The sequence below is a fragment of the Xyrauchen texanus genome, chromosome 17 (assembly GCF_025860055.1).
Source record: "Xyrauchen texanus isolate HMW12.3.18 chromosome 17, RBS_HiC_50CHRs, whole genome shotgun sequence".
NCBI lineage: Eukaryota > Metazoa > Chordata > Actinopteri > Cypriniformes > Catostomidae > Xyrauchen > Xyrauchen texanus.
Window position 1 is genome coordinate 34,857,890 of NC_068292.1, and position 18,638 is coordinate 34,876,527.

An 18,638-nucleotide genomic window follows, 5' to 3' on the forward strand; every position below is an offset into this window, starting at 1 on the left:
GGAAAAGTCTAAGGGCTCACAAACTTTGAGAAAAACCTCCCTGCTGAAAAGACCAGTAATGCTGGTCACCAACAAAACATGGATTTTTAAAAGGGATAGTTCAACAAAAAAAATTCATTATTCACTCTCATTTTGTTCCAAACCAGTAAAACGTTCTGGTTCCATGGAACACAAAAAGATGGGTATGGCAGAATGATAGTCTCAGTCACCATTCACTTTCATTAGATGCGATGAAAATGAATGCTGACTGAGATTAACATTCTTCCTAAAATCATCTTTTGTGTTGTTAATGGGAGAAAGAAAGTAATGTTTGCTAGCTAGACCAGCACCAAACCAGCATAAAACAGCCTAGACTGACATGCATTTTTCTTTTTCTTTGCAGGGTTCTGTCAAAACAGTTTTAGGAAGAGTAGTGCAAATAAGGTAAATATATCGTTATCCACAGAACTCGGTGCTCCTGACCAATAAGAAAATCCCAGCTGGAATATCACTCTACAAAGCACTTTCACAGCAGAATTATCTCAACATTGTTCTTTCCTCTAATGTGACCGGTCAGTCAATGATTTGATGACAGGGGCCGGTTAAGTTTCAAGCTGGAGCTCAGCAGGCATTTCATTTTCCCAAGCAGCCAGGTGACTATTAATAAATTGTGTTTACAGCCCACTCTAAACACCACCCTGAGGAGTAACGTCAAGTTGCCAGAAAGAGGCTGACTAGCCTTCCGGCCAAGCAACCAACACAAAAGCTCAGATATGGAGAAGCCAAGTCTGAATTTGCTATCCTAGAGTAAAAGCTCTTAGGGATCCACAAAACTACATATTTTCAAAACTGACTTGTCGGTGGGTTCTCTAAATGAATAGTCGACCAACTGGTCTTAAAGGAATATTCCGTGATTACTAAAACAAGTTAAGCTCAACCGAAAGCATTTGATTGCAATTGTTTAAAATGTCTGTCTTTTTCTTTAAAAAAAAAAAAGCAAACATTGAGTTTACAGTGAGGCCTACACTGGAAGTGAATGGTGACAATTTTTGAAAGGTTAATAGGCAAAAATGTGAAGCTTATAATGTGTGGGAAGTGTGCATGCGAAAGTGCGAGCGGGGCCTTGAATAACGTATAACATGTGAGTAAAGGAAGCCGGTGAAGTTTCTGGTTCCCCCTTAGGGTGAGGTGGTGCCCCCCTAGGGAGTTGGTGCCCTATGCAGACTGTTGGTTCCCCCCACACATATATATGAAAAATATAGATATTCAACTAGTTGGCCATTGTGAGCTACAACTTTTGAACAATTTAAACCCTCATTCTATTGAAACTGCAAATATAGAATTTATCAGAAAAAAAGGCATACTACTCATTGTTGCACTGATGAATGTGTATTGTTTGAACGACTGGTGTCCAGATGTTTTCATAGTTTCTTAAGTCAAATGTGCAACAAGTTCAAGCTGGGGCATGAGGTCTGCAAATGATGTCCAGTGACATTTAAGCCAAATGGAAGCTGGATGATCAGGTAAACAATGCCAAAAATACTTTCACATGTAGACGTATTTTTCCCCCCATTTGACATTATTTACCTTCTCGTATTTCCTGTCCCTGTCTAATCCATAGCAATCTGCAAGGTCTGCGGTTATGTAATCTTATACCTTTTCCACAGGCGGGTGTCTAGTGTTTGATATTATTTGCGTTATTCGAACAGGGATTGTATTCCAGCATGCTCTCCCGCAGTTACCTTTTACCTAATTTCTCTTATGTAGAGCAATTTGCTTGGCAGCAGGGCATACATAAACTTACACATGCGTACATGTTTATAGTCTGGCTGTAATCCTATTTATGTCTCACAAAGTAATTTGTTATATTGCAGAACAAAGCTGTCGTATTAGATAGCATTAGATAGATTGCTCTGCTTTCTTGAGCATTTGAGAAGACATCAGAGAATATTCAAGGATATACTGAGAGTGGAAATTCTAACAATATGGCAATTGTGTAAATTGTTCTTTGTATGTTGCTATATAAAGTAAGTATTCCTCAAAGTGGTAGAACTGGGCAGATCTGACCATAGATTCCACATAAAATTTACATACACTCTTTTGGTGACTCATATTGACCATATCACCATGGAAGAGCTTTATATTAGCTCTGTAGAAAAGTGGTTACTAAAGACTAGCAAATGTACGAAGGAAAAACTCCACTGCACGTTCAATTAAGATTTAAAAAATGACTCCTAATCAATGACCTCATATGAGATAATTGAGTCCCATAAGAATACATCACAATTCCAGTGTTTAACTAAAGAAGGCAATAAAATACTTTGTCAGGAGGAGCTAAATAAGGGAGGGAAAATTCCTGTGGAGAGACCAACGTATAGTAGAAAAGGAGGAAGTGCCCGAAAACCAAGGTTTCCAACCTTGAAAACCCTCCCTACCTTAAAACCATTGAAAGAAAAAAAGAGCAGAATGGCATGTGCATGTGTATATAATGTATTCACTCAATCAGCATTTCTTTAAAATAGCTCATAGCTCATATGTACATTCAAAAGCAGAACAAACAGTCTATTTTTTATTTCTTTCAACTAAAAGGGTAAGCCAGGGAGTATCTGTTGTGTTGGTTAAACATTCTTTGATTTAAATGAAGATGAATGGATTTTTATTCTTATCGATGCTTGTCTCAAAAATGGCTCATGGAGTAATATTCAGTAGCTGTAACCTGATACTTGAAGCAAACTGAACATTATGGAAATTCTGAAATAATGTGAGACTGAGGAAACTAAATAAATAATGGAATATGAATAAGTTTAGCTTCTTATTGCCTTGGGTTCCTGGGTTTCTGAATGACAAATAACCTTGCCATAATCCGTCAAAAATACATTCTGAGCTCTATAGAGTACATAGAGAAAAATGTACTTGAGATACTGAATGCGTTGTCCTTTACTGACCTTAATTGAAACTGCATGGGCACTTGGTGTGTGACATTATCATAAGTCAACGCCCGTAAAAGATTTAAGTACATTCAGGTGAGCAGCTTAAAAAACTCTAAACGTCTAAATTAATTATTATCGAGAGTTTTCACTGATAAGCCCTCTGAATGAGGCAATTATATCCATGAGTAAACTTGGACCATCTTTATTAAACTAAACACTTTATAAAACAGGTTTCCTTGACTGTGTTTACTCAAAAAATATTTTCCTCCTGATTTGACTTCACATTTAAGTGCATACATGTAGCACCTACTACAAATAACTCAGGAAACAGAGAGTACCATTGAGGAAACCTGCACTTCATTCTTTAAGGTATTCCACTGGGAAGAGGGGAGAAAAAGTGAGAGAACACATATGCTCTCAAGAAAAAAATTAGTGTGGCGAGCTGGCTAAAGTGAGCATGGAAAAATACTAATAAATCATGCATGAAAATGCCAGTCGACACTGAAAGTCCAAATCTAGGGCTTGAGGTTGGGCAGAGGACTTTTTCATTCAAAAATAGCAAAGCTCAAGTTTAAACAGGTGAGATTCAGATGAAATAACCAAAATGCTACACAGACCCCTCTTATTCCTTTGGAGAAGGTTTGGAAATCAAATTAAATTATGATTTGCAGATGGAATAAATGATTTGTATATTAAAAATGGACTTCTATTGAAGGCATTGAGAAGATACACATATGCTGATCAAATCATGCAGATAAACTGACACACACACACACACATACAGAGCAGCTCACCTCTCCTGCAATGTCGCATGGCCATTTTGCATCTTCTGGACTCGGCGATGGTGGGACATGGTATTGTGTCCTTTGGAGGCTTTTTCACAATGTGCCGTGTGCGGGTCTCCAGCCCCCATTTAAAGCCACATGTTTTGTTTCTTCTAGTGCAGGTCCCCCACTCACTCCATTGGCCCACCTCACAACCCTCTATTAGGGGAAAAACAGAGCAGGAATTCAAGGACAATGTCTAAAACAATGCTAATGAATAAAGTACAATTCTAAGTATACTTCAGTTTTCCACGTGTCGCCCCTTCTTGGACAATACTTTACTACAATAATATCACAAAGCAGTTATAGTGAGCATGCGTTGAACACATCCACATGGATTTTCAGTCAAAAGAGTAAACTTTTAAAGGCTGAGTGCTTGACCATGTGTGAGATGAAATGGCACGTGGGAAAAACAATGTATACCATAACCTTAATGTTAAACCAAATAGACAGCATCTTCAACTCCAATCAACAGTTTTTTTTATTATAAAAACAGGTTGAGATTGTCTTAGTGTATTATCTTTGTCACTTACCTCCACACTCCATGCTATCTTCCAGGGGAGCAAAACCCTCTGGACACTTGTCGAAGCAACGACCCTTGTGCAAGTAAAAACCAAGCTTGCACTTTGTGCAGAAGTCTTTGCTGAAACAGGCCTCACAGTCATCTATCCTACACCCTGCAAAGCAACAACAGAGATAAACATCACCAGGACACCAGACATGACCTTCTCATCTGGGGCATATTAAAAGGGGGAAGGGATCAACATGAGAGAGGAATTATGGGTTTGAAAAGAGATTTTAAGGCCTTGAGAGGCCTTCACATGAGGGGATTGAGATAGCACAGTGCAACCTCTTCTCAAATACTTATACATACATGTTGACCTTGGAGTGCAGGGCATAAGTGCAGGGCAAAACACTTTATACCGAAGGAAGGTAAGCATCCAAGAGTAAGCAGGACATTTCTACTCTGATCAACTGTCCTAGTCGAGAAAGTGGTGGTACAGTAGATTTTCAACTAGACAAACTTGGCTTGAAAAGCCTGGCCTGAAAGTTTAAGTTTTAAAGCTTGAAGTTTGAAGGCTTAACACACTTTATTGTAAGAAAAACAGCCTAGGTTAGATAGATAGATAGATAGATAGATAGATAGATAGATAGATAGATAGATAGATAGATAGATAGATAGATAGATAGATAGATAGATATATTGATTGATTGATTGATTGATTGATTTACCCTAATCAGCCTAAAGTGAGGAACGGAATGTTAGTTTTTTCAAGAATTAGATCTATATTGATCACTGCAATGAAATGACCTTGTCTTATCAAAAACTTAGAACATGTTAAAGTTCTTCATTCTGTTTTCACATTACAATTGGGTGGAGGTTTAGAGGAGGGGAAAGAGTTCTGCGAGGAAGTCAAGACAGCCACATATGGAGTTAATTTTGTGCCATAATTAAACAAACAAATGCAGCATTTTGCAAACAAACTCAATCTGCTTTGCAAAGGAAAAACCGACTCGCAAACAAACGCGATCTGCTTTGCAAAGGAAAACTCGACTCGCAAACAAACAGAAAGTAATGTGCAAATACAAAGGTCAATTTGAGTGAAAATGAGCAGAGGAGTAACAAATATGTATAGTGTTTTACAAATATAAATAAACGAGCCAAGATCATATTTTACAAATAAATACAAACCATCCTACAAATTGCTTGTAACCTTTAAACAAATACCAAACCTATTGCATACAAATGCATACCTGTCTGTTATGACTGTGCAGATGGCTTTTTATGAGATCCCTCGGCTCGATTTTCTCACAAATGCATCCAGGCAGATTTTCTCACAAATGCATCCAGGAAGATTTTCTCACAAATGCGTCCAGGCAGATTTTCTCACAAATGCAGTAGATCCTCTTCCAAAACAGTAGATGGCGCTATGCGATTAATTTAGAGTTAGTCTCCCGGTATGGAAGCATATGGGTAGCAATATTCAATTTGACATTTAATATGCAAAATGACAATGCAATATGTAAAATGGCAATGCATTCTGTATTTAAATTTACATTTTACATTACCATTCTAGCAACGTTTGGTGCAAAATGAAAATGAAAATGAAATTACATAATTTACATTTGCCATTTCATACACTCGTTTTAATATGCATTATTGAAATGCTTTATAAGTTGCAAAATTAAAATGAAAATGTATTACAGAAATGATTAGATATGTGTAACATGTTCAAGCAAAAACTGTGGCAAAATGATCATTCAAATGTTATTTTTCTTAATTGCATTTACACTCACAGTCAAGACACTTGCGATTGCTTTTTCATGAAATGTCCCGCAATGAATGTAGCAAAATTCAATGTGCACATTGAAAATGCATTCCGAGCCGATCATGCCCCTGCCCCGCCCTCTCCCGCCCTCTCCCGCCCTGTCAATCACTGCATCAAGGCGGGGCTCGACAACAGGTAAACATAACATGTTATGGCTATGTTACGTGTTTTGAGCTTACAGTCTATGGTTTTGAGGTGTTGGAAAAATGGCGGCGGCAGAGCTAATACGAGCGTTAACTTCACTAGCAGATGAAGTGGTCTCCCCACTCCCCTAGGCCTCTCCGAATACAATTGTTCTTCCACCACCTTTAAAGCTACGTACACACTGCCAGCGACTTTATCGCTGCAGGTCGCCAGTGGCTGGCGAAGTCGCTAGTGGGTGTTCCCACTACTGGTTGCCTAGTAACGTTTATAAATGACATTCACGGATGTCATTCCATTGCTGTTGACAGCGAATCTCTTTTCTTGCCACTAAAAACAAACATTTTGTAGGGAAAAGACTAAATATAAATGGAATCAGTACATAAAATGCTTTATATCAAAGATGAATGAGAAACAAGGCGTGCTGTTTGCCAGAGCGGCTGTTTATCTGCGGCGAAAATGCAAATGTCGGTCTGTATGGGTCCATAAAATCCCCGCGATCTCAGATACACCTTTCCACGCAGTATGTTTCTTTAAAATGTCCTTGTACAGTGGGAAGAGACATATCATAGAGCACTGGAACATTTCTAACAGCAAGAATTAGCCTTTCATCCATCTTTCCGTTACTGCAGGAGCTGAGAGAAAGAGAGAAGGATCACGTGAGCTCTCCCGTCGTCTCTCCTATTGGCTGTCGCTTCCGTTAGTCGCTCCAAAGTTGAACTTTTCTCAACTTTGTCGCGTCGCTGGACACGCCCACATCTAGCGCCAACGGTCGCGACAGCTCGTGTCGCCGGAAGTCGCTGTGCTCGCATTGAAAATGAATGGTATTGAGTCGCTGTCGCGCGCGATGTCGCTGGCAGTGTGTACGTACCTTTAGAGGTCAAAGCCATAAGGCAGAAAATTCTCCCAGACGTTCCAACAACGTACTGGTTCTATCACCTACATACTCGTAATAATCTTCGGAAATACTACCGTTTCTCTGTTCACGCTCCACTTCATCTGCTAGTGAAGTTAACGCTCGTATTAGCTCTGCCGCCGCCATTTTTCCAACACCTCAAAACCATAGACTGTAAACTCAAAACACGTAACATAGCCATAACATGTTATGTTTACCTGTTGCCGAGCCCCGCCTTGATGCAGTGATTGACAGGGCAGGAGAGGGCGGGAGAGGGCGGGGCAGGTGCATGATCGGCTCGGAATGCATTTTCAATGTGCACATTGAATTTTGCTACATTCATTGCGGGACATTTCATGAAAAAGCAATCGCAAGTGTCTTGACTGTGAGTGTAAATGCAATTAAGAAAAATAACATTTGAATGATCATTTTGCCACAGTTTTTGCTTGAACATGTTACACATATCTAATCATTTCTGTAATACATTTTCATTTTAATTTTGCAACTTATAAAGCGTTTCAATAATGCATATTAAAACGAGTGTATGAAATGGCAAATGTAAATTATGTAATTTCATTTTCATTTTGCACCAAACGTTGCTAGAATGGTAATGTAAAATGTAAATTTATATACAGAATGCATTGCCATTTTACATATTGCATTGTCATTTTGCATATTAAATGTCAAATTGAATATTGCTACCCATATGCTTCCATACCGGGAGCGCCATCTACTGTTTTGGAAGAGGATCTACTGCATTTGTGAGAAAATCTGCCTGGACGCATTTGTGAGAAAATCTGCCTGGATGCATTTGTGAGAAAATCTGCCTGGATGCATTTGTGAGAAAATCGAGCCGAGGGATCTCATAAAAAGCCATCTGCACAGTCATAACAGACAGGTATGCATTTGTATGCAATAGGTTTGGTATTTGTTTAAAGGTTACAAGCAATTTGTAGGATGGTTTGTATTTATTTGTAAAATATGATCTTGGCTCGTTTATTTATATTTGTAAAACACTATACATATTTGTTACTCCTCTGCTCGTTTTCACTCAAATTGACCTTTGTATTTGCACATTGCTTTCTGTTTGTTTGCGAGTCGAGTTTTCCTTTGCAAAGCAGATCGCGTTTGTTTGCGAGTCGGTTTTTTCCTTTGCAAAGCAGATTGAGTTTGTTTGCAAAATGCTGCATTTGTTTGTTTAATTATGGCACAAAATTAACTCCATAGCCACACCGTTCCTCCCATGCCCCGCCTTGCCGCAACATATCAAAAGCAGCGTGCCAGCATGTCATCAATCTGTGACTCTGCAAATAGCATGACAGGCAAAACAAAATTATACGCGCCACACCAACAGGGCTATGTGCTGGTATGTGTAATTAAAAGGAGCCACCGGGGGCAGTCTAATTTATGGCACTTCTTAAAAGCTCCTTCAGAGTCCTGATAGGCTTTGGATCTCAGATTACAGCCGTCCACATCCATGTGAAGCAACACTGCTGATTCCACTTAGGTACAAAGGTATCTGTGTCAATCTTTAGTGTGAAGCAATTGACTTTAACCAGTCTGAAGGTGAGTACAAATAAATAAATAAAAATATATATAAAATTTGTCTGTTTGAGAGAGAGAATATTTGGCATGCTACAAAGAGACAAGGCTTCTTTTATCTCTGATCCTCTCTGGGTTTCATGAAGGTTCTCAGCATCATGCCCCCTAATTAGACCATCTCCAACTAACCAGCCAGTCTCCTTGTCTACATTCCTTCCCAACAAGAAAGTCTTTCCCCTTCTCCCTTTGAACAGCAGAGCCTCCAGCCACCTTTCTTCATCTCTCACGCTTTTTTTAACACGTCCAAACAACCTCATCATCATCATCTTACACTCAGGGAGAGAGTATTTTTCAAGAAACTTTTCTGTGAGCACTATGACACTAACCAATCAATTTCCATAAAGGCACTTCCATTCACAATAAAAAAAACAAATCAACAAGATCGCATGGGAAATCATCATTCTTCTTCCAAATGTTTATAGACCCTGAAATTTACCCCATTCTACTGAATTACTGACAAGCACATTCCTTTTGCTTTGGCATGTCTAAGATAATGACTTGACTGATGTGTCCGTGATCTGTCACCCGTGATCAAGTGCAGATGCTCCAATATCAAAAATCACTGTTATCTTGCAACATTGATATCAGTTAGAAGAAAAAAATGTATGTACCTTAGGGTGGAATTCACTAAAAATGAATTGCACCTGCTGAAAGTGCAGTTTATTTACATGTGCTGTCTGCAAAATGTTTGTATCTAATTCATTCAATTACTTATACAAATCAGGCACCACAAAATCTGAGCTGAGCTGAAATTATCAAACTGAATGAGATGCAGGTTTTGCACTAAAATGCCATGCACAAAAGAGGTGTAAATGTTAAGTAAATTTGCAGTTTAATAAGATCAACTTGGGTTCAAAATCATCATATTGAATGATTATTCTTGTCATCAGTGAGAAAAAGTGTCCTCTACTGAATGTTCATTCTCGACAGTAACAAGTAATATTCAAAACAAAAGTTTTCTGTTCTGGTATGTTTAACCTCAGTGCCACTGTTAAAGGGCTTGAATAGGTGCTAATACATTTTGTCCTCTGTAATGACATTTTTTATCAGTGTAAACCATACATGAAAATACATATTACAAAATATAAACCGATCAGCCACTACATTAAAACCACCTGCCTAATATCGTGTAGGTCCCCCTCGTTTGATTTGATTTTATTTGATTTGATGCCACCAAAACAGCTCTGACCTGTCGAGGCATGTACTCCACAAGACCTCTGAAGGTGTCCTATGGTATCTGGAACCAAGACGTTAGCAGCAGAACCTTTAAGTCCTGTAAGTTGCGAGGTGGGGCTTCTGTAGATCGGACTTGTTGGTCCAGCACATCCCATAGATGCTCAATCGGATTGAGATCTGGGGAATTGGAGGCTACGTAAGTCAACACTTTGAACTCTGTCATGTTCCTCAATCCATTCCTGAACAATTTTTGCAGCGTGGCAGGGCGCATTATCCTGCTGAAAGAGGCAACTGCCATCAGGGAATATTGTTGCCATGAAGGGGTGTATGTGGTCTGCAACAAACTTTAGGTAGGTGGTACATGTCAAAGTAACATCCACATGAATGCCAGGACCCAATGTTTTCCAGCAGAACATTGCCCAGGGCATCACACTGCCTCCACCTGCCTGCCTTCTTCCCATGATGCATCCTGCTGCCATCTCATCGCCAGGTAAATGATGCACATGCACCTGCCCATCCACATGATCTAAAAGAAAATGTGATTCATCAGACCAGGCCACCATTACATTTCTTCCATTGCTCCAATTCTGACACTTACGTGCCTACTGAAGGCACTTTCGGATGTAGACAGGGGTCAGCATGGGCAGTCTGATGACCCATGAGTCATGGGTGCCCATGACCCTGTCACAGGCTCACCAGTTGTCCTTCCTTGGACCACTTTTGGTAGGTACTAACCACTGCATAATGGGAACACCCCACAACCCAGAGGAAAGAAAAATCACAAATGAGACCTCTTTAATATCTCAAAAAGACAGAAATGAGGTTAGATGAACGTCAAATGGAGACTTCGCTTAAGTCTCCTGTTCTCACATTCTTTCCTGAGAAAAATACTCTAGCGTTCTCACATTTGTCTACTCTAAAGTTTCAGAAGAGATCTCAACAATATCACACACTGTGCTCAGATTTGTATCCTTAGCTAAAGACTCTGGTGCTCTCACATTTGACTCCATTAAAGTTTCAGAAGAGCTATCAACAATTAAACAAACAGTGAACCAAGACAAAGGTCTCAATATGAACTCAAACATTTCTCTAAACTACCACACAATATTTATTCATTATCAAATTATTCAAGAGTTAAGTCATAAGCCATCATCATTGTGTCTTTCAGCAAAAAAAAGGGTGACTGTTCCTGTAATAAGACTTCTTTAAGTCGCTTTGGATAAAAGCATCTGGAACCGACTACAGACTTACTTACCAGAAAAAAATAACCTGCCCTATGCACATAAACAGTATAGTTCTGTCTTACTGTATGTTAACAACTAAGCATAGCTCTAACCCCATTTCCTCATCATTTCACTCTTAATATAGACTTAAACTCTGAATTTGAGTGGTGGTTGCATAGTGGGATAATGTGCAGAACTGGTAAGCAGAAGGTTGCTGGATTGATTCCCACAGCCACCAACATTGTGTCCTTGAGCAGGGCACTTACCTCCAGGTTGCTCTGCGGGATTGTCACTGTAATAAGTGTACTGAAATAAGTCACTTTTAATAAAAGCATCTGCCAAATGCATACGTGGAAATTTCATGTTCCTGAGCTTCTCACTCATTCTCAGTCTTTTCTCCTTTTCTCTGATAACTTTCTCATGTCTCATTTGTGTCTCCTTTTATTTCTCCTAAGTCATTTTTGGATAAACATCTGAGACACTGATGACTGTAAAATGAGAGGTATCTGAGAATCACCACCAAGTCTCCTGAGGAAAAGCAACCTCTGAGCAAAAACATTTTTCTCTTGGAAGACCTGCCGTTTTGGAGATGCTCTTACCCAGTCGTCTAGCCATCACAATTTGGCCCTTTTCAAAGTCACTCAGATCCTTACGCTTGTCCATTTTTCCTGCTTCCAACACATGAAATTCAAGAACTGACTGTTCACTTGCTGCCAAATATATCCCACTCCTTCACAGGCGCCATTGAAATGAGATAATAAATCTTATTCACCTCACCTGTCAGTGGTTTTAATGTTGTGGCTGATCTGTGTATGCGTTTTTCATATATTGACATTTATCAGGTATTTGTATGGAATTAGAGGGACAAAATGAATACAGGAGCCTTAAAAGAATGTCCCAGGTACCTATACTGGAGGAAGTTGAAATTGTCAACTTTTTTCCTTTTTCACCACTTGGTTTTCAATGTGGTATTGAAGTAAAATGCATGTTGAGTTGAACTGTGAAGTTTAGGGGTGATCTAATCCTGCAAAGCTTGTGGCAGCAATGCCTCTCTGCTGTGGTCTGTATGAAACAGAAAAAAACAGGGTTTATCAAGGTGTTTCAAGATGTCTGGTCAGGTGTTCTGAGTGGTTGGAAGCGTGTTGCTATGCATTTTCTAGGGTATTCTGGGTGGTTGCTAGGGCATTTCTAGGGTGTTGTGGGCAGTTGCTAGGTGGTTATTTATTGGCCCAAGTTAAAATAGCCTGATTCCTAATCTTTATCATATTCTGATTCTAGATCTGGCTTGGGTCCCTCCTTCGATGTACATTTTTGGGATTTCTTCAGCTGTTTTATCATCCACCAGGAGAAAGTCAAACTTCTGGTCAATTAACAGGTTATATCACACTCATTACAGGAGACACCATGCTAAACATTCCCAATTATCAAATAGTTCTGAAGGACTCATAGAAACCATAGAACATTTTTTAGTGGAGCTGCTGATTGATTAAGGATAGGTGTGCCGCTTATATTGTATGGCAAAACGTATACTCTGGTCTGGGTATATGACAGATGGGCCAAAGGCAATAGTTCTTTTGCAGGTCCCAACTGACATCACTTTGACTTAAATAACCCCTTTGTTTCCAGAAGGTAGGCAACAGGAGTCTGGCAGCTTTAGCAGGGCTTATGGTTGAATTGTGTTGATTATTTAACTGCATTTGTGTATCACTTTAGGCAACAGACCTTTCGTGTGGCTGAGGTTCACCTTTGTCCCATAGGAATATCAAAGCATACCCGTAAAACCGAGGCTTAGAAAGGTATAGAACAGACTAATCCAAATGCCTGTGTTCTCTTATTTAAAATATTGACAATGTGGAAATAACTACAACAACAGAACAACAGTAACAGATTTTACAACACCAAGAACAATAAAACACTATAAAATAGGATGAAAAAATTATACTTGACATGGAGGTTTAATGTGGAACATTTACTAGTCCTGAATGAACTGTGATACTTGAACTACACTTCCAGGACATTGGCAATCAAAAACCTCTTTAAAAGGTTTTCCATGGAAGTAAAGAGAGATCTGGGAGATGCAGTGGTTCATTTGGGGACAATGTATCATTATAAAAGGTCTGACAGTGGGACTGCTATGGACGGTCAATCATCTGAAGAATATATCATGAAGTCATAAAGTATTTTAACTATGAACAATAATACTCATCTCAATTCCCCAAGCCCAAGCAAATCTTCCCTGCCAATGTGAAGCACAAAGTACCTTGATAAGTACTTGATAAGATAAGTAGCTTGATGACTGTTGGAAAAGTTATAGCTGACCAAGCCTCTCCGTTTGCGGTTTAGCTACTAATTCACATGCAGCCTTGAGCCTATTGTTAATGTGTCTGCTTATGTGTTCATGAGAGAAAAGTGTGAAGGGGTTGTAATGTGATGACACCAGGATGACTTAATATGTGTAGGGAATCATCAGGGAGCCTCAAGGATTGTTTGAGATGAATGAGGAAGAGAACATCCACTTGACAACACTGTGGAAAAGATTACGGTGCCAACCCACAATTTTTCTCTCATTCCAAGCCCCTTTTCCAGCATTTATCTACTTCCCTCACTCTGTCTTCATCTGGTAAGCTGCAGCTCCTAAACTTGACCCATCTTCCTAGAGAAGGGAAAAGTGGGAAACTGTGTCTAGCCCTCCTTGTACATACTTGTGTGCATTGCAATATTGCAGGGTTGGGTCACGGATATGATGCTCACCAGAGGTAGCTCAGATTCTTCAGTGTGGTGGATATAGGCTTGCATGGATTTAAAAAAAACAACCCCACCCCATGGCTCCAATGGAAGAGTGCACAGATAGAGAGCAAACCTGTCTTCTTTTTGCCATTGATTTAGCTTAGGTCTGGAGATTTTGCAAAGTATTCTTAAAGGAGATAGTATCACACCCACCCACGCACGCACAGACACACACACACACACACACATGCACACACGCACACACACGCACACACAATCTGGGTCTAATGATAAGCAGCTGCTGCTTAAGTGATTTCAGAGCCTGTTTTTTAAAAACACCAACTACATATAATCCCCATTCATGGCTCTTAGAAAAGTGGTGGTTCAAGAGAGAGCTAAATGAATGTGTTGTCCTCGAAATTGTTTCCAGTGACCCGATGATTAGTTCTTGCTCGAACCTTGATAGAAAATCCTGTTATGACTGACAGACATGTACAGCTTAGCGAAGATGACAGAAAGAGTGTAACTTGAGGAGGGTCAAATGCGAAGCTGGATTACAAAATCATGACTGAAAATGTGATCACATCAAAGTGGGCTTTGCACTGAGATTTGATGGTACGTGACAATATGAGGTTTTGTTCTGGGAGAAGTTCTTTTCGTGAAGGAATCCAAATAAACTGGACACATATCTGCATCATTTAGAATCAAAATTCAAACAGTAAAACGAATGGTTTGGGGACACAGGAATCAGAAAACTAGACCTTTTTCCTTCTTCAAAACTTACTTACTGTATGACTTGCAAAAGTTTACAAATGTCGAGGTGTTATCACTTGGGGCCTCCTCTGCATACTTTGATGACTGCGTGAATAAATGGATGTTCTAAATGGAATGTTGAGTCAACTGATATCCAGTTTATGGTAAAAGGGGCAACACTTCTCCTCTTCTTTTAAAAGGTATGATCAAATTGGCATCTAAATCTGTATTGAGTTGTTGAGTGAGAGTGACCAGGTTTTATTGCAAGGGTGTCTGTACTCTGTCTGTGTTATTAGTACTGTAGGTCTTGACATAACTTTAAAGACTTGTTTTAGGTCTGTCTGTCAGGAGTTTGACTCCAACAATCCCAAGAGTTAGAGTTCTGTTTTCATACGAAGCACTCAGTAACATCTCAGACACCTCAAGCTTTTCATTTTACCACAAAGGTCCAGAGAGTCTAAGGCTCAGAGTTAAAATAAGGATATAAAATAAAAGGAATGAAGGCAAGAGGGATGCATAATTCTAATAGGTTTTTTTGTTTTGCTCTTTACAGACAGCTATGAGAATTTTTCTTCATGTTATTGTTTGATACTGAATCCAAAAATTTCTGCAGAGAATTGTTTTGATTCAAGTTAAGGGACCAAAAGGATCTTTGGCCATGTGTATTACAGACAGCTTTTAAAGTCAACATTTTACTTTTGTATTGTGACAAAATTATATTGGATATTTGGATATTCAATGAGAAAGATTTAAGTTATTTGAACATAATTTCATGTTGAATTTAAACCAATGACAGCATATGGAAAATATATTTCACTGTATTTGCAAAGTAAATGAGCACTCTCTTAAAATCCCATTCCTTAAAGGGGTAGTTCACCTAAAAATAAAAAATTTGTCATTGTTTACTCAACAACAAGTCATGTTGTTCCAAACCTTTATGATTTTATTGTTCCAAATCTGTATGACTTTCTACAGTGTTCCCACTCTTTTCAAGGCACAAAGTGTAATACTAAACATGTGTTCATTCTTTTATTTTGGCGGTTTTGTGTTTATTTTAATGGTAGTTTCTCACCTCCAGATACGCAGTCTGCTCCATTGCCCAGTGTAATTATTAATCCTTGTAAAGCTGTGATTTCATTAAATAAATATATAGTCTGTATGCGCTTCACACTTCAGAGTGCACTCTGTCTCTGTCATCTCACACATAAGCACGTGTGATGATCACGATGAGGTGTTTTTAGTGAGGTGTTTGGCGAATGAGCAAACAGCTCTACACATTCATTTTGAAGTGTGCATCACTTGCAGATAATTTATTCAATTAAATCAGAGACTTATTTTAGTTTAATTATCACACCAGGACATATAACAATTTGATAAGTTGTACAATCAAATATATCATATTCTATGATGTTCTGCATTTTATTGCTAATGCTATTTTTATGAATAGATTCTGTGTTTTCTGCATACTACATGTGGTAACCATGGTATAAGCTGACTCTGATCATTGAATTATTGAAAATTAATTCACATCCCGAGGTATTAAGCCAAAATCACTATGTAACCAACCCAGTGTGAATTAATACAAATAAACATAAATCAGTGGTCCGACTGTAATCCTTGTCTAATGTTTATAACTCACAGGGATGCAAATTCATGAGGGTTGAAAAATTTGAGACAATCATTGATCTACGAACATGTTTTCTGGGGTTGTTTTTTAAAGAATAAGCTAAAAGCACAAACTTAAGCTTAATTTTAATGATTCAAGTTTATCAACTTATCTGCACACTTGCGCAAAATTAACTGCAATAAAAGGTATTTTGGTGTGGCTTGCTTCTGTTTCACAAAATTGTACAGTTTCATTAATTGATTAGTTAAGTGACCACTTCTGGAGATGAATGTCTTATGTGCTTCGAGTGAATCATTGAATCATTTTGAATTGTTCACCACCGAAATCTGCCAAGACACTATATAGTATTTAAGCATTATAAGAAAAAAGCAGATCTATAATTCCCATTCATTTTGTAAACTGGCGAGCATGTCTTTTCATCCAAAAAGACTAAATAATGGTCTAATAATAATAATGAGTTTCAATAACCTCATCACCTTCTCTTTTATTAAAATTTGCATGTCAAATCTACAGACATCAGTAAATGTTTAAACATAAACTGCTGAGCATGACTTTTATCACAATAGACATAAATAATAGCCTAATAATATTAATTTTGAGTTTTAATAATGCCCTTTCATCATTAAAAATAGCATATCACATTAGTTGAGATGAGGCGTCAAAGCTCCACTCAATGCCAGAGTCAAGCGGCACTTTGCCCTTCACATGACAAGCATTGCAGAAAGCGTCACAGAGGGGCGAATTTATGATCTTGCCACACAAGAAAGCGAGAGGTGTGTACAACATTGAACACATTTATTTGGAAGAGAAAAAAGACTTCAAAAGCATCTCCACATCATCACACTAACACCACCATGCTTGACCGTAGGTATGTGTAATTCAGTGTTTGATTTACGCCAGATATAACAGGATCCCTGTCTTCCAAACAGTTCCACTTTCGACTCATCAGTCCACAGAACATTCTCGTAAAAGGTTTGAGGATCATCAAGGTGTGTTTTGGCAAAATTCAGACGAGCCTTAATGTTCTTCTGGGTTAGCTGTGGTTTTCATCTCACCACTATTCCATGGATGGCATTTTTGGTCAGTGTCTACCTGGCTGCTACCTCAATAACGGCTATGTGCATAGAACACTCATCTCATAGAATGTTATGTTTATATTTGGCATTTTTAGAAACTTTTTGTACTACAGTGTACTGGTCGGCGCTGCACTGTCTCTCACTGTGCCTATTGTCCTGTTCATTTTTAGTAATTAATTGTACTGTTCCGTACTTTTTGCACATGTTTGCACGTGCACTTTATATAGGTATGTTATTTAGTCTGTGTGGTCTCATGTGGTTCTGTGTTTGTCCTATGTTGTTTATGTAGCACCATGGTCCTGGAGGAACGTTGTCTCGTTTCACTGTGTACTGTACTAACTGTATATGGTTGAACAACAATAAAAACCACTTGACTTGACTTCACTTGATAGTGGAGTCAAGAACATTGACCTTTATTGATGCAAGAGAGGCCAGCAGTTCCTTGGAAGTTGTCCTTGCCTTTTTGTGACTTCCTGGATGAGTCATCAGTGTGCTCTTGGAGATATTTTTGAAGGTTGGCCACTTCTGGGAAGGTTCACAACTGTGTCAAGATTTTTCCATTTGAAGATTATAGCTCTCATTGTGGTTCTTTGGAATCCCAGAGCCTTTGAAATAGCTTTGTAACCCTTCCCAGACTGATGTATTTAAATAACATTTTTCCTCATAATTTCAGGAATTTCTTTCGACCTTGGCATAGTGTGCTACTGGGTGAAATGTTTTAGTCAACTACACGATGCTGAAAAAGTTCTATTTAGGTGTTGATATGATCGAACAGGGCTGGCATTAATCAGGCCTGGGTGTGTCTAGTCCAGCCGAACCCCATTTTGAATGCAGTTTCAGATTTGAGGATATAGTTACAAAGGGGGCAAATACATTTTATACAGGCTCAGTTGGTATTGGATAACTTTTTGCGTCAATAATTTACATTATCATTTTAAAATGGTATTTTGTGTTTACTCAGATTGCTTTTGTTTTATGTTAGCTTTTGTTTAAATTTTTTTTACATTTTAGTATGAGATATACACAAAAACAGAAAAAATTACATTACCTAACAACACTGTATGTTAATTAATATAATAAGACTGACCACCTCAATCCCCATTCATTTTCAATGTATGGAAAAAAGATGCAATGAAAGTGAATAGTGGCACAGGCTGTCATTCAGCCAATCATATAATTTTCTGTTGTACAGAACAAAGAAAGTCATAGGTTTGAAATAACATGAGGAATTGGGAGTAGAAAAACTTTGCAATCTAATGAGATGGCAGTTGCCCGTCTGTCGCTCACTTCGACGTTGTGTCAAAGAAGCGACACTAGGGGTCTCTCTTGAGAGCCTTTTGCGTCTCTGATCTATG

The 18,638-nt window shown here is 38.6% G+C and overlaps 1 protein-coding gene across 2 annotated transcripts in view; it reads right to left on the reverse strand.

Annotated features, from left to right (window-relative positions):
- The window catches only part of LOC127658404 (R-spondin-2-like), a 94,063-nt gene that overhangs the window by 26,863 nt on the left and 48,562 nt on the right, over positions 1 to 18,638 (reverse strand). For both annotated transcript variants that reach the window (XM_052147678.1, XM_052147677.1), the window contains exons 3-4: positions 4,267 to 4,410; positions 3,704 to 3,892 (exon numbers count right to left, since the gene is read on the reverse strand). In XM_052147678.1, coding sequence (XP_052003638.1) covers positions 3,704 to 3,892; positions 4,267 to 4,410 — 333 coding nt within the window. The remainder of the gene's footprint in view (positions 1 to 3,703; positions 3,893 to 4,266; positions 4,411 to 18,638) is intronic.